The following is a 15,424-nucleotide window of genomic DNA, read 5'->3' as shown; positions in this document are numbered from 1 at the left end:
TCAAGATCTGTGAGCACCTGATAGTCAAATGTGCCCTGGGGAGGCCATTGCGATTGGTTGTCTAATTTGTATTGAGGCCAGGCAACGGTGCAATAATGTATAAGGCGTCGCCTGCGTAAGTCCTGGTCTAACTCCAAAGTACGGAGGTTGGCCAGAAGGCAGCCCAGGGGCGTTTTGGGGTCGAATTTGGATTGGGAGGCTCCCATGGTCCCCTTCATCTACCCACTCAGATTACGGAGGAGCGCGTCCCCTCGTCCGTGCACTGGGTCACCAGAGGGACAGCAGTTTCCGCGGAATGAGGACATCTCCCGATTCCTTGGGACTGGCGGGGCCACCAGATGGCTGGAGGTCTGCCCAGGCGCGGCCGCGGCTAGGACGGGGCGACCTGGAAGTGGATCGGGGCCAGGAACACTCACCACAACAGGCTCCGAAGTAAGCCTTCTCGAGGTGGGCGGCGGGAGGTTGCGGTCCGCAGGTGAGGAGGAGGGAGCCTCTGTGCCCGGCAAGGGCTCAACCTCCTTCCCGGGTGCCGGCACCAAATGTAGAGTTGCTCCCTCCGGTGATGGTAAGAAAAGAGGCTACAAGGCGAATGGATCCGAGAGATGAACTTTATTGCAAGCACCCTCGGGCGAGGTTCCACGACTCACAGAAAGGGGGAGGGGGGTGATAGTGAGTCGGGGAAGTCGCACTGGGAGGGAGTTGGTGAGGTCCTTTTATCGGGTTGAGGTAGGGGATAGCCTTGCGCCCACTGGGTATGTGGTGATCAGAGGGTATGGGGTGGGGGTGGTCCGTGATGGCCAGTTTCCAATTTGGAAGCTCCTGCATGGAGAGTTTTGGTCTCCTGATGGTGACGTGGAGGCCGCAGTGAGGGTGGCAGGATAGTCCGCCATTTTGGAGTGGGTTGGCTGGAAGATCCACCATTTTGGAGCCCCGGTTTCCCAGCCGGCCCATCACCCTCCAAACCACATGGCCAGGGATGCTGGTGGCAACTGTCCAGGACGTGTGTTTTTCTTACATGTTTGCTTCTATGTTCTCGAATCGCTCGGTTTTTGATCCTTGCAGCCTAGTCTCTCCTTCTGGATCCCAATTCATCTCTTGGAATTGATTGCAGATCTAACTGGGATTTTTGACTCCAGGATATTGTCTTGCCCCCAGGCTTGGACTCCTCCAGCTCCCTGGGCCGCTGGCTTATGCTGGGGAGCATGGTTACCACCAGTCATGCTGACAACCCCACCCTGGATAGCGATTGGCTGTAATTTCCCGGAGGCATTCTTGGGGACCCAGGCTGTAAAATGATACCACTGGATCATCTCCACTGTCTCCTTCAAGGCCCACCATCTCTGTGCCATGGCCTGGGTGATGCCTCCCCTGGCCTACTCAGCTTCACCTGTTACACTTGCCCCCAGGGCCGCATCCTCTCCCACCCTTGGCCTGCTTCACATGCTGCTTGAGGTGGAGAGCTATCTGTTCACTATGAGCCCCCCCTCCCCTCCTAGAGGTGAGACCCACAGCACAAGGCCTCGGTGCTAAACATTATTTCTAGGTGTGCTTGTGAGGATGTTTCCAGAAGAGATTCGCATTCAAATGGGTCGATTGAGTAAAGATCACTTTCAGTAAAGCGGGTTGGTATCATCCCATCCGTTGAGGGTGAGAGAGTAGAACAAAAAGGTGAAGAAAGGGAGAATTCTATCTCTGCTTGACTGTGTGAGCTAGGACGTGGGTCTTCCCCTGCCTTGGACTGGAATTTACACTACAGACTCTCCTGGTTCCCTGGTCTTTGGACTCATACTAGAACTACACCACAGATGTTCCCGAGTCTGCAGCCTACAGACAGAAGATCATGGAACTTCTCAGTCTCTGTATCTGTCTCTGTGCCCTCCCACCCCAGTATGTACACACACATGTATATAATAGTCCACCCTATCTGCAATTTTGCTTCCCAAGGTTATAGTTACTGCTGTCAACCACAACCTAAAAGCTGACGATCCTCCTTCCAGCCAATAGTAGCCCAACACTTAGGTCATGACGCCTAGGTCCCTCACCTCACTTCATCCCATCACGTGGGCATTATACCATCTCGCATCCCTACAAGAAGAAGGGTGAGTACAATATAATGGGATATTTTGAGAGAGAGAAAAAGAGATCACATTCATAGAATTTTATTATAGCATATTGTTATAATTGTTCTATTTATTATTGTTGTTGTGAACCTCTTAACTGTGCCTAATTTATAAATTAAACTTTATCATAGGTATGTATATTTGGGGGAAAAAAGCAAAATATATATAGGGTCTAGGACTATCTGTGGTTTTAGGCACCCACTGCAGGTCTGGGAGCATATCCTTCACAGATAACAGGGGACTACTGGATAGTCTATTGGTTTTGTTTCTCTGGAGAAAATGCAAAAATACAAAAACGCAAAATACAAAAGCAAAACAGGGCATAGGACTTACACTAGGCCATGTTTCACTAGCAAATGAATACATTGTGTTACCTACCACAGACAATTGTGTCTCCCCAAAATTTATCTATTGAAGCCCTAACCTCCAGTGCAGAGGTATTAGGAGATGGAGCTTTTAGAAAGTGTCTGGGTCTTGAGGGTGGAGCCCTTATGAATGGAATTAGTGACTCCGGAGAGCTCCCTCCCCTTTCCTTCCCTGTGAGGGCTCAGTGAGCATGTGGCCAGCTATGAGCCAGGAAGCAGGGCCTCACCAGACTCTAAGCTTGCCAGTACCTTGATCGTGAACTTTTAGCCTCCAGAACCGTGAGAAATAGATGTCTGTTGTTTGTAAGTCAGCAGTCTGTGGTTTTCTGAGGTAGCAGCCTAGATGGACTTAGAGTTATGCTTTCCAAGCCAGCCCCCGAGGGCCGAGCTCCCCTCACACACTCCAGCCTCCTGGGGCAGGCATGGCTAATTCACGGGGTACCCCACTGTCTTCTGTTTCCTGGGGATCCTGGAGAGCCAGGCCTTTGGGGGAAGATCTAGCCTGGTCTCTTCCTCCTTTTTTCTTTTATCTGCCATTCTTAGAGGCAGGAGAGGGAAGCCTCAGGAAGGTATCCCTCAGATGTCCAGGACCCATTTTGTCCTGGTCCATTTCAGCCCACTGGGCTTCTGCTCATTGTGAGTAATTCCCCCACATCCTCTTGGTCCTTGGCCCCAATGGGACAACTGTGAGCTCCTGGTAGAACTCAGTATTTCTAGATGGAGGGGCAGAGGGGGAGACCCAAACTCCACACTGAGTATCTGGGGGACCCCCTCGTCCACTGGTTCTCCTTCCAGGGCAGGTGAGGCAGAGCTCCTGAAGGCATTAATGCCCGTTTTAGGGCAGAAAGGACCAGAAGACACCTCCCTTCTGGAAAGAGCTCTTTACTGAGTCAGTAATACTATGTCTCATGATATCATAGGTAGACAGGATTACACGGCAGTGGGGGCAGGCGGGAGTACAAGCCAGTTGCACACCTATGATGAGAAGGGAGGTGACACTGTGAGGCTTTCGGAAGGAAGGAAGGAGCTGGAGTCTGAGTCGGGGCCGGGGAGGAGACAGCTCCATGCCCCCAGCCCAGGAGTGGTGGGAATCTGTCAAACCCAAAGGAGGGCAGCTTGACAACCAGTTTAGCCTGGGGACCGCCTTCACCTTGCTGGGGGGATGTCCCAGAGCTCCTTTCTGCACCTGTGCACAGGAAGGGGGTGAGGGGTGATGTCAAAGTGAGCCCCCTGTGGATGTTCAGGCCCTTCTGTCTTCGAGTCCAGTCCTGCTGCTCAAGCAGAGAGGCCTCGGCCGTTCTGAGTCATGGTCGGGGGAGATCAGAGGGCGGTTATGGGCAGGAGAGCCAGGTGTAGGAGGGGAGAGCTGCCGGGGTTGGCCCTCCGTCAGCCACCACAGAGGGGGCCCATCTCCATCAGCCCCACAGAGGGGAGTGGAGCAGTCCAGCCTGGCTCGAAGCAAGGGAGCCAGCCCCGCACACAGCCTCGTGACCCCAGCCTCTTCACACTTGCTCCTGCCCCCCACCCCCACCTTCCTTCAGGGTCCCAGCTGCAGGGCACCACTCTGGGAGAATGTTCCAGGGCCTAGATAGTCTTCCCATGCGGATGAGACTCCTGCTTGCATTCTCCTGGGATGCTCCTGGGAGAAGGAGGGCAAGGATGATGTGGAAGAACTTTCTGGAGACATGAAAAAATTGCGCAACTCCTGGGAGCACGGTGCCCAGAACCTGAGGACAGCAGCACAGGTGGGGACCCTCTGGTCTGTGTAAGGCAGGGGCAGCTCCTGGGACTCTGTTCCCATGCTTAGAAGGAGAGTGTTTGGGTGGCCAAATCCATCTTGTCCCTAGAGTTTGTACTACATCTTCTGCAAAGGTTTTCCTGAGTCTTCCCAGCCGCTGGGAGCCACAGGGAACTGCTAGCTAGGTTGGTTCTGAAGATGCTGAGTTGGTTAGCAATTCAGAAATAGGATCAAGACCTTCTTCCCAAGGTAGTCACCTCCCTGGCAGGCTCAGTCACAGGACAGGGGATGTCTCCTCCCGCCATCTCCTCCTGCCCAGCCTGGGAAACCCGGCTGGCCCTCCTGGCCAGCAGAGAAAGGTGTGTGCGTGTACATGTGCGTGTGCGTGAGGGGCTGCTTTCTATGGTACAGTCAGTACTGGGGAGCCCACAGGTGCAGGGGCAGGCCGGTGGGAGGAAGCCCCTTTGGGATCAAATTACCACCACTATCTGTAGGTGTGGCTTTCTGGGCCGCTCGCTCTGCCCTGGGGCCCTTCCTCCCATTCTGCCTAGCAGTGTCTGGGACTGGGGCTTTTAGTAGCGGCTCTGGCTTCCTGGTGGGCCTGGGGGCCCTGGGAGTCCTGGGGGCCCCTGGATCCCTGGTTCACCCTTAAGCCCCATGGGCCCCCGCTGGCCCGGCGACCCTGTCTTCCCAGCAATCCCTGGTTTTCCCTGAGGCCCGGGGGGCCCTGGAGACCCTGGAGGCCCCTCTGACCCGGGGGGCCCCACATCCCCCTTGGGGCCTGGCTGTCCTCTTGGGCCTCCATTTCCAAAGCTTCCCTTTGAGCCTTTGAGGCCTGGGAAACCTCGAAGGCCAACCGGACCCCTTTCTCCCACAGGTCCTTTGTCTCCAGGCTGTCCCTGAGGACCCTGGGGTCCTGGTGGGCCCAAGCTGCCAGGGTCTCCTTTGGGTCCTCTGCTGCCAATGGGTCCTTTCATGCCCATGTCTCCTTTGAGTCCTCTTGGTCCTGGAGGGCCGGGGGCACCTAGGGTCAGAGAAAAGAGGGGAGAAGTCAGTACACGAGGGCAGGTCACGAGGCTTTCTCATGATGTAGGTGCGGTGCACAGGCCATAGCGACGAGCCTGAGAGTGGGACAGAAACCAAGGCCAGGTCGGCCAGCTGCAGGCTCTGGAGCTCTGGCTGATTCCATGACTTCTCTATGTCTGCCATAGCATCTGTGAAGGGGGACAGGAAGACTCACCTGCAGGCAAGCAGGGATTCAGAGACAAGGTGTGTAAGCCTGAGGCCTGGTGCACAGTGAGAATTCATTGCTCTGACTTCAGGGTTCAGGATGGGAACTGAGAGAGCTGGACAGGTCTGGGAAATGGCCAAGACTGTCCAGGACTGTCTGTCCAGGTCTGGAGGCCAGCCTGGCCTTCTATACCTTCTCAGGGTCTTGGATACAAGCCCATGCCCCACAGACGTCACACCCTAGGCTCTGCCCATGATGGTCAGGGGACCAGAGATGCAGTCAGGTGACATGGATCAGAAAACCAAAATCGAGGTGTGAGAGGCAGACCCCTCCCAGAATGAGTGCGTGGGTACAACAGCCCAGAAAAAGGACGGCTCCTCCAGGAGGCCCACCCTGATCACCCCAGCCTGTTCTCTGAGTTCCCGAGATACTACTTGCTGAATCTTCCAGGTGATGTGTAGAAAAAGAAGTCACAGTACAGAGGAGTCAGCAGGCTGAGCTGACATCAGGTAGCAGGAGATCAGCTAGATAGTTTATCAAACCATTCTGAACACCTACAAATCCAACAGGAGATCAAAGAGAAGAAGAGCAGCAATTCTAGAAACAGAAAATCGACCACTTTCTGAAAGGTAGGACCTGTGGAGAAGTGAATCTAAAGTGACAGGAAGATAGACCGCAGGGGAGGGGTCAGCTCCTGGCAAGCGGTGGAACAACGGAGCACTAAATCAGTGCTTTTAAAAGTCTGCTCCACTGAGGGACATCGCTCCAGAGGCTAAGCGGGGGTGGAGCCCACACAGGGTCACAGAAAGATTGGGGGTGTCTGCGTGTTGCAGACCTCGCAGGTATGAAAGCAGGGAAGCCGGCTACAGAGATGGAGCCAAGGAGTGAGCTCTCAACTCAGGGATACCTTAAACTGTGATCCATGGCACAGTCAGGCCACTGCTTTTTGAGCAGGGAACCCACAAGATCCGGGGAGACCCCCACTGGGAGCTCAGGGATCTGCTGGGTTTGGAGACTCCAGGTGGTGCTGTGTGCCCGAGACAGAGATGCTTGGTCACAGGCTGGGTGAACTCAGAGTGTGGTCGGAGGCCAGGGAGATGGGAGTAATTGAGTGCTTCTCTCTGGGGCGCACTGAGGAGTGGAACCCCAAGCTCTTGATTCCTCCAGGCTGGAGATAGGGAGGCCGTCATTTTCATTCCCATCTTCCAGAACTCTGTGGAAAGCCTTCAGGGAACAAAAGCTCCCGAAAGCGAACTTGAGCAGATTACTTAGCCAAGCCCCTGGCAAGGGCGGTGCAATTCCACGTAGGGCAGACACTTGAGAATCACTACAACAGGCCCCTCCCCCAGAAGATCAACAAGAAATCCAGCCAAGACCAAGTTCACTTATTAGGAAGAACAGTGGAATTCCAGAGGAGGAGAAAGCAAATCATGGAATTCATGGCTTTCTCCCCATGATTTTTTAGTCTTGCAAAGTTAATTAATTTTTTTAATTTTATTTTTTTCTTATTCTAATTTTTTCTAACTTTTACTCTTTCCTCTTTTAACATTTTTTAACTAGTTTATCTTAACAATACCTTTCATAAAAAAATGTTTTTGAAACTTCATTATTATAGTCATATTTAATCCTTCATTGTATCTAACTTTATTTTTTGTATACACATAGGGTTTTTTCTTCTAAAAAATTTTGGGATACAACTTCTTCTAATTGATCAAAATATACCCTAAATCTAGCACAGGGCTTCATTCTAGTCTCCAGCCTGAGCAAATTCTCTCCACTTTCTTTTTCTTTCTATTCCCAACCAACTTACCTTATCAACTCCTTTCTTAGAATTTTTTTTCAGTTTTCATCTTTATAGTCATATTCTATCCCTTCATCGTGTTTACCCTTATTTTGTGTGTGTGTGTGTGTGTACACATATATATATATGTGTGTGTGTGTGTGTGTGTGTATACATACATATATATAACTTTTTCTTTCTTTAAAGTTTTGGGAGGTAGTTTCTTCTAAGAGACCAAAATATTTCCAAAATTAAGTGGGTGGCTCTGTTCTATTCATCAGTCTAATATGTATATTTTCTTTTTTCTAAAAAAAATGTTTTTAACTTCTTTTTACCCCCTTTCTTCTCCCCACGATTTGGGGTCTCTTCTGATTTGGTTAGCACATATTTTCCAGGGGTCTTTGCCACCCTTTTAGTATTTTATTCTCTCCTTCATATAGTCTTCTCTGGATAAAATGACAAGGTGGAAAAACCCACCACAAAAAAAACAAAAACAAAAACAAAAAAAACCCAAAAACCAAGAGGCAGTACCGAAGGCTAGGGACCTAATCAATGCAGACATTGGTAATATGTCAGATCTAGAGTTCAGAATGACGATTCTCAAGGTGCTAGCTGGGCTTGAAAAAGGCATGGAAGATATTACAGAAACCCTGTCTGGAGAAATAAAAGCCCTTTCGGGAGAAATAAAAGAAGTAAAATCTAACCGAGCTGAAATCAAAAAAGGTATTAATGAGACGCAATAAAAAATGGAGGCTCTTACAGCTAGGATAAATGAGGCAGAAGAAAGAATTAGTGATATAGAAGACCAAATGACAAAGAATAAAGAAGTTGAGCAAAAGAGAGACAAACAACTACTGGACCATGAGGGGAGAATTCAAGAGATGAGTGATACCATAAGATGAAATGACATTAGAATAATTGGAGTTCCAGAAGAAGAGGAAAGAGAGAGGGGAGCAGAAGGTATATTGGAGAGAATTATTGTAGAGAATTTCCCTAATATGACAAAGGGAACAAGCATCAAAATCCAGGAGGTGCAGAGAACCCCCGTCAAAATCAATAAGAAGAGGTCCACACCCCATGACCTAATAGTAAAATTTACAAGTCTTAGGGACAAAGAGAAAATCCTGAAAGCAACCTGGGACAAGAAGTCTGTAACATACAATGGTAAAAATATTAGATTTTCAACAGACTTATCCATAGAGACCTGGCAGGCCAGAAAGAACTGGCATGATATATTCAGAGCACTAAATGAGAAAAACATGCAGCCAAGAATTCTATATCCAGCTAGGCTGTCATTGAAAATAGAAGGAGAGATAAAAACCTTCCAGGACAAACAAAAACTAAAAGAATTTGTGAACACCAAACCAGCTCTACAGGAAATATTAAAGGGGTCCTCTAAGCAAAGAGAAAGCCTGAAAGTAGTAGACCAGAAAGGAACAGAGCCAATATACAGTAACAGTCACACTACAGGCAACACAATGGTACTAATTTCATATCTCTCAATAGTTACCCTGAATGTAAATGGGTAAATGTTCCAATCAAAAGACCCTGGGCAACAGAATGGATAAAAAAACAAAATCCATCAATATGCTGTTTACAAGAAACACATTTTAGACCCAAAGACACATCCAGATTTAAAGTGAGGAGTGGAAAACAATTTACCATGCTAATGGACATCAAAAGAAAGCTGGGGTGGCAATCCTTATATCAGATCAATTAGATTTTAAGCCAAAGACTATAATAAGAGATGAGGAAGGACACTATATCATACTCAAAAGGTTCGTCCAACAAGAAGATTTAACAATTTTAAAATCTATGGCCCTAACATGGAAGCAGCCAACTATATAAATCAATTAATAACAAAATCAAAGAAACACATCAACAATAATACAATAATAGTAGGGAACTTTAACACCCCCCCATCACTGAAAAGGACAGATCATCTAAGCAAAAGATCAACAAGGAAATAAAGGCCTTAAATGACACACTGGACCAGATGGACATCACAGATATATTCAGAACATCCCATCCCAAAGCAATGGAATACACATTCTTCTCTGGTGCACATGGAACATTCTCCAGAATAGATCACATCCTGGGTCATAAATCAGGTCTCAATTGGTACCAAAAGACTGGGATCATTCCCTGCATATTTTCAGACCACAATGCTCTGAAGCTAGAACTCAATCACAAGAGGAAATTTGGAAAGAACCCAAATACATGGAGACTAAAGAGCATCCTTCTCAAGAATGAATGGGTCAACCAGGAAGTTAAAGAAGAATTGAAAAAATTCATGGAAACAAATGATAATGAAAACACAATGGTTGAAAATCTGTAGGACACAGCAAAGGCAGTCCTGAGAGGAAAATATATGGTGATACAAGCCTTTCTCAAGAAACAAGTAAGGTCTGAAATACACAACCTAACCCTACACCTAAAGGAGCTGGAGAAAGAACAACAAAAAAAGCCTAAACCCAGCAGGAGAAGAAAATAATAAAGATTAGAGCAGAAATCAATGAAATAGAAACATAAAAAACCCAATAGAGCAAATCAATGAAACTAGGAGCTGGTTTTTTGAAAGAATTAGTAAGCTTGATAAACCCCTGGCAGACTTATCAAAAAGAAAAGAGAAAGGACCTAAATAAATAAAGTCATGAGTGAAAGAGGAGTCTGGAATTGAACCAACACCAAAGAAATACAAACAATTATAAGAACATATTATGAGCAATTATGCCAGCAAATTTGACAATCTGGAAGAAATGGATGCATTCCTAGAGACATATAAACTACCACAATTGAACCAGGAAGAAATAGAAAACCTGAACAGACCCATAGCCAGTAAGGAGATTGAAGCAGTCATCAAAAATCTCCCAACAAACAAGAACCCAGGGCCAGATGGCTTCCCAGGGGAATTCTACCAACATTTAAAGAAGAATTAATTCCTATTCTCCTGCAACTGTTCCAAAAAATAGAAATGGAAGGAAAACTTCCAAACCCATTTTATGAGGCTAGCATTACCTTGATCCCAAAACAAGACAAAGATCCCATCAAAAAAGAGAATTACAGACCAATATCCTTGATGAACACAGATGCAAAAATTCTCACCAAAATACTAGCCAATAGGATCCAACAGTACATTAAAAGGATTATTCACTATGACCAAGCGGGGTTTATTCCAGGGCTGCAAGTTTGGTTCAACATCCACAAATCAATCAATGTGATACAATACATTAATAAAAGAAAGAACAAGAACCATATGATACTCTCAATAGATGCTGAAAAAGCATTTGACAAAGTACAGCATCCTTTCTTGATCAAAACTCTTCAAAGTGTAGAGATAGAGAGCACGTACCTCAATATCATCAAATCCATCTATGAAAAATGCACAGCGAATATCATTCTCAATGGAGAAAAACTAAGAGCTTTTCCACTAAGGTCAGAAACATGGCAGGGATGTCCACTAGCAGCACTGCTATTCAACATAGTACTAGAAGTCCTAGCCTCAGCAGTCAGACAACAATAAGAAATTAAAGGCATCCAAATCAGCAAAGAAGAAGTCAAACTATCATTCTTTGCAGATGATTTGATACTTTATGTGGAAACCCCAAAGGACTCCACTCCAAATCTGCTAGAACTTGTACAGGAATTCAGTAAAGGGCCAGGATATAAAATCAATGCACAGAAATCAGTTGCATTTTTCTACACCAACAACAAGACAGAAGAAAGAGAAATTAAGGAGTTAATCCCATTTGCAATTGCACCAAAACCATAAGATACCTAGGAATAAACCTAACCAAAGAGGCAAAGAATCTGTACTCAGAAAACTATAAAGTACTTATGAAAGAAATTGAGGAAGACACAAAGAAATGGAAAAATGTTCCATGCTCATGGACTAGAAGAACAAATATTGTGAAAATGTCTATGCTACCTAAAGCAATCTACACGTTTAATGCAATCCCTATCAAAATCCCATCCATTTTTTCCAAAGGAATGGAACAAGTAATCCTAAAATTTATATGGAACCAGAAAAGACCTCAAACAGACAGAGGAATGTTTAAAAAGAAAGCCAAAGTTGGTGGCATCACAATTCCAGACTTCAAGCTCTATTACAAAGCTGTCTTCATCAAGACAGTATGGTACTGGCTCAAAAACAGACATATAGACCAATGGAACATAATAGAAAGCCCAGAAATAGAACCTCAACTCTATGGTCAACTAATCTTCGACAAAGCAGGAAAGAATGTCCCATGGAAAAAAGAGAGTCTCTTCAACAAATGGTGTTGGGAAAATTGGACAGCCACATGCAGAAAAATGAAACTGGACCATTTCCTTACACCACACATGAAAATAGACTCAAAATGGATGAAGGACCTCGATGTGAGAAAGGAATCCATCAAAATCCTTGAAGGGAACACAGGCAGCAACCTCTTCGACCTCAGCCGCAGCGACTTCTTCCTAGGAACATCGCCAATGGCAAGGGAAGCAAGGGCAAAAATGAACTATTGGGATTTCATCAAGATCAAAAGCTTTTGCACAGCAAAGGAAACAGTTAACAAAACCAAAAGACAACTGACAGAATGGGAGAAGATATTTGCAAACGACATGTCAGATAAAGGGCTACTATCCAAAATCTATAAAGAACATATCAAACTCAACACCAAAAGAACAAATAATCCAATCAAGAAATGGGCAGAGGACATGAACAGACATTTCTGCAAAGAAGACATCCAGATGGCCAACAGACACAAGAAAAAGTGCCCCACATCACTCGGCATCAGGGAAATACAAATCAAAACCACAATGAGATACCACCTCACACCAGTCAGAATGGCTTAAAATTAACAAACCAGGAAATGACAGATGCTGGCGAGGATGTGGAGAAAGGGGAACGCTCCTACACTGTTGGTGGGAGTGCAAGCTGGTGCAACCACTCTGGAAAACAGCATGGAGGTTCCTCAAAAAGTTGAAAATAGAGCTACCCTACAACCCAGTAATCGCACTACTGGGTATTTACCCTAAAGATACAAATGTAGTGATCCATAGGGGCACATGCACCCCAATGTTTATAGCAGCAACGTCCAGAATATCTATGGAAAGAACCGAGATGTCCATCAACAGATGAATGGATAAAGAAGAGGTGGTATATATATACAATGGAATACTAAGCAGCCATCAAAAGAAATGAAATCTTGCCATTTGCGATGACGTGGATGGAATTAGAGGGTATTATGCTTAGTGAAATAAGTCAATCAGAGAAAGACAATTATCATATGATGTCCTTGATGTGAAAAAGTTGATAGGCAACGTGGGAGGCTTGGGGGGTAGGAAAAGAATAAATGAAACAACATGAGATCGGGAAGGAGACAAACCATAAGAGACTCTTAATCTCACAAACTGAGGGTTGCTGTGGGGAGGGGGATAGGGAGGGGGTGGTTGGCCTATGGATATTGGGGAAGGTATGTGCTATGGTGAGTGCTGTGAAGTATGTAAACCTGGCAATTCACAGACCTGTATCCTTGGGGCTAATAATACATTATATGTTAATTTAAAAAATTAAAAATTAAAATTAAAAAAAAAAGATGTTGCAGTACAGTGAAAGCAAACCCTTGGTGCTTATCTGGTGAACTCAACTAGACTGTGGAACCCCAGCAAGAGAGTGAGGGCCACAGCTCACATCTCCCGCCCTGGGCATGGAGCCTGGCACGTGGCAGGAAAGCTCCCCCCCACAGCTGAGGGCCCCCTGCTCCCACGTGGCTCTGGCCCAGCGCCTGGGGGAAATGCCGAGATGAAGATGTGGTCTGTCCTTAAAGAGCCCAGGTTAGCTCCCAAGCCAGGGGACAGAGGACTGTAATATCCCTCTGAAAAGGTGGGTCTGAAAGTCACCACCTCCCGGAGTTGTACCAACCCTGAGGATACAAAGCACAGTGTGGCCATCACTCTGCCCAAGGCATCTCTCAATGCCCGGAGCGTGGAGGAAAGAGGACCCTCCGGCCTCATGAAGACCATACAACAAAGGCCCAGCAAAGACCCGGCTTTCTTCAGTGGTCTCTGCAAAGGACGCTGCGTAGGGGCTGTGGGAGCAGTGGGCCCCAGGGCTGGCCTGGGGGCTGAATTTTCATGCCGGGACTCAGCTATCCCTGAGAATGCAGCGGCTGCATGAGTCCTCTTGCGAAAGACTTGCAGCCTTTTCGAGCCAGGTGGGAGCCAGTCCAATTCCATTTCACAGAGGAGGCAACGAAAAAGCCCAGAGAGGTGAAGCAGCATTCTCAGGGACCCCTGAGCGGAAACCACAACCCAGGTGGGCCTCTCAGGGACGAGGGATCCTGCAGCTGGGAGCTGGGAGCCCTGCCCATGGCCGTGACCCAGGTCTGTGGCGCCAGGGCCTCCTCCCCAGCTGAGGAAGACGCCGTGGCTGTGAATCCTGGCTGATGCTACCTGTTGCCCAAGCTCCCCGCCGCCAACTCCCTTTGTGTCTGCTTCCCCGAGGGTTACTGGGGAACAGAGTGTCAGTGACACCACCCTTTTTCAGATCTAAACTGGGATCTAAACTGGAAACTGGAGCCCAGACAGAGTCAGCTCCATGAAGGCCAATAAAAACCTTCCAGCCATTCTCTGCCCACCCCCCGCCCATGCCCACTTTCCCCCACACAGGGGATGTGCCCTGTGTGGGCTCAGCTCATGTGGCCGGCCAGCTGCACAGGCTGGAATTCTGTCACCCCGCTGGCAGGGACCAGGGTGAGGCTGGCTGGCTCTGGAGGGGACACCTGGCCTGGATGCAGCCCAGAGGCAGGTTTGCAGAGGCCCTCCTCCCTCGCCCATTCCCTCTCCCTGTCCTGCAGCCCATAGCGAGGCAGCCCGAACCACCTGGGACAGGGAGAGGCCCATGTTGGGGACACACCCACCCCACCCCCCCACCGCCTGGCAGGACTTGCTAGGAGCTGGCAAAATCATGGTGCTGGTCAGTCTTCACCCGGTTCTGGACTTGGCACTTTGAGCCCGCTGAGGTTGGAACAGCAGAGCACTTAGGAGGTGGAGAGGCCCTGGAGGCTGGGTGGGTGGCTGGGAATCAGAGGGCCCTGGAGTTACGATGGGCAAGTTCTGCCCACTCGGGAGCTCAGCTCTCATCTAGAAAATCGAGAGTCACCCTTGACAGTTCCGAAGGACCCCTGGAACTCCACCACGACCCCTCTTCCTGCCTCTGTCCCTGTTCCCCGGCCTGCTTTTTTGGGATCAGCGTCTGCTTGCTCTGGGAACACAGCTTCCTGGTTCCTTACCTGCTCGACTTCCAACCATGGCTGTGCCTTCCACTCTTGTTCCTGGATGGAGGGCTCCACACTCCCTGTTTCCAGCCATGAGCCAGGAAAAGCACGAGCAGTCTCCTCTCGACAAGGTCGCCCTGCTTTAAGCAGTCTCCAGGTCCAGCAGGAGCCCCCTCACTCTCTCCGGGGACCCCATCCTTGCCTCCCCCACTGTCTTCATCAGCTGCCCCTCCTCTCTTGCTCAAGGTTGGGAGCAGCTGGCTGCGAAGGCTTCTCAGGGTCTCTATGCCAGTCGTAAGGGAGAGAAGGCAGAGGGTAAAGGCCCTCTCTTCTGCCCATCCCCACCAACCCCCGCAGCCTCCTCTTCCTGGGGGAGCTCCTGGCGCCTTCCCTGGATGGATTAGGTTAGGCACCCATGAGCCTGGAAAGAAGGTGTGTTGTGTGCCCACCTTGCTGCCCCAGGAGGCGGCAGTCCCCAGCCTGAGTGGAAGGAGGTCTTCAGGGGAAAGAGCCACATCCCTCTCCACAGCCCCAGTCGTGGCTGCACCCACTGACCCTGTCTCTGAGAACACAGAAGGATGCCCTAGACAGTCCCCTTGAGGACATCAGGCGGGGTGGCCTCATCTGGGACAACTTCCCAGGCCTCCCTAGCTGCCCTCATCAGGGGCCAGTGGATGGAGCCTGCCCTGTGTCGGTGTGCCCATGACATCCAGCCCCCGGCTCACTCTAACTTATCCGTGACCTGCCTTCTCTTGGAAAAGGGAAGGGCCATACGAGGAGCGAACGTGTGTCTGCCAAGCCTCTCCTGTGTTAGCGCCGCACACTGAGCTTGCTGTCCCATTCTAGAGATGAGGAACAGGGGTGCAGAAGCTGGCTGCCTGCCTAAGGTCATCAGCAGGAAGGGGGTAGAGATAAGATTTAAAGCCAGACC

The 15,424-nt window shown here is 48.7% G+C and overlaps 1 protein-coding gene across 1 annotated transcript in view; it reads right to left on the bottom strand.

Moving 5' to 3' along the window:
- Positions 1 to 4,673: 4,673 nt before the first annotated feature.
- The window catches only part of LOC111156976 (scavenger receptor class A member 3), a 49,486-nt gene continuing 38,735 nt past the window's right edge, over positions 4,674 to 15,424 (bottom strand). The window contains exon 6 of the mRNA XM_022518163.1: positions 4,674 to 5,247. Within this exon, the coding sequence (XP_022373871.1) occupies positions 4,796 to 5,247 (452 nt within the window). The 3' untranslated portion in view covers positions 4,674 to 4,795. The remainder of the gene's footprint in view (positions 5,248 to 15,424) is intronic.

Source organism: Enhydra lutris, unplaced genomic scaffold (assembly GCF_002288905.1).
Source record: "Enhydra lutris kenyoni isolate GAN:26980312 unplaced genomic scaffold, ASM228890v2 scaffoldscaffold3, whole genome shotgun sequence".
NCBI lineage: Eukaryota > Metazoa > Chordata > Mammalia > Carnivora > Mustelidae > Enhydra > Enhydra lutris.
Note: the sequence above shows the minus strand (reverse complement) of the source record. Positions and strands in the feature narration are given on the sequence as shown.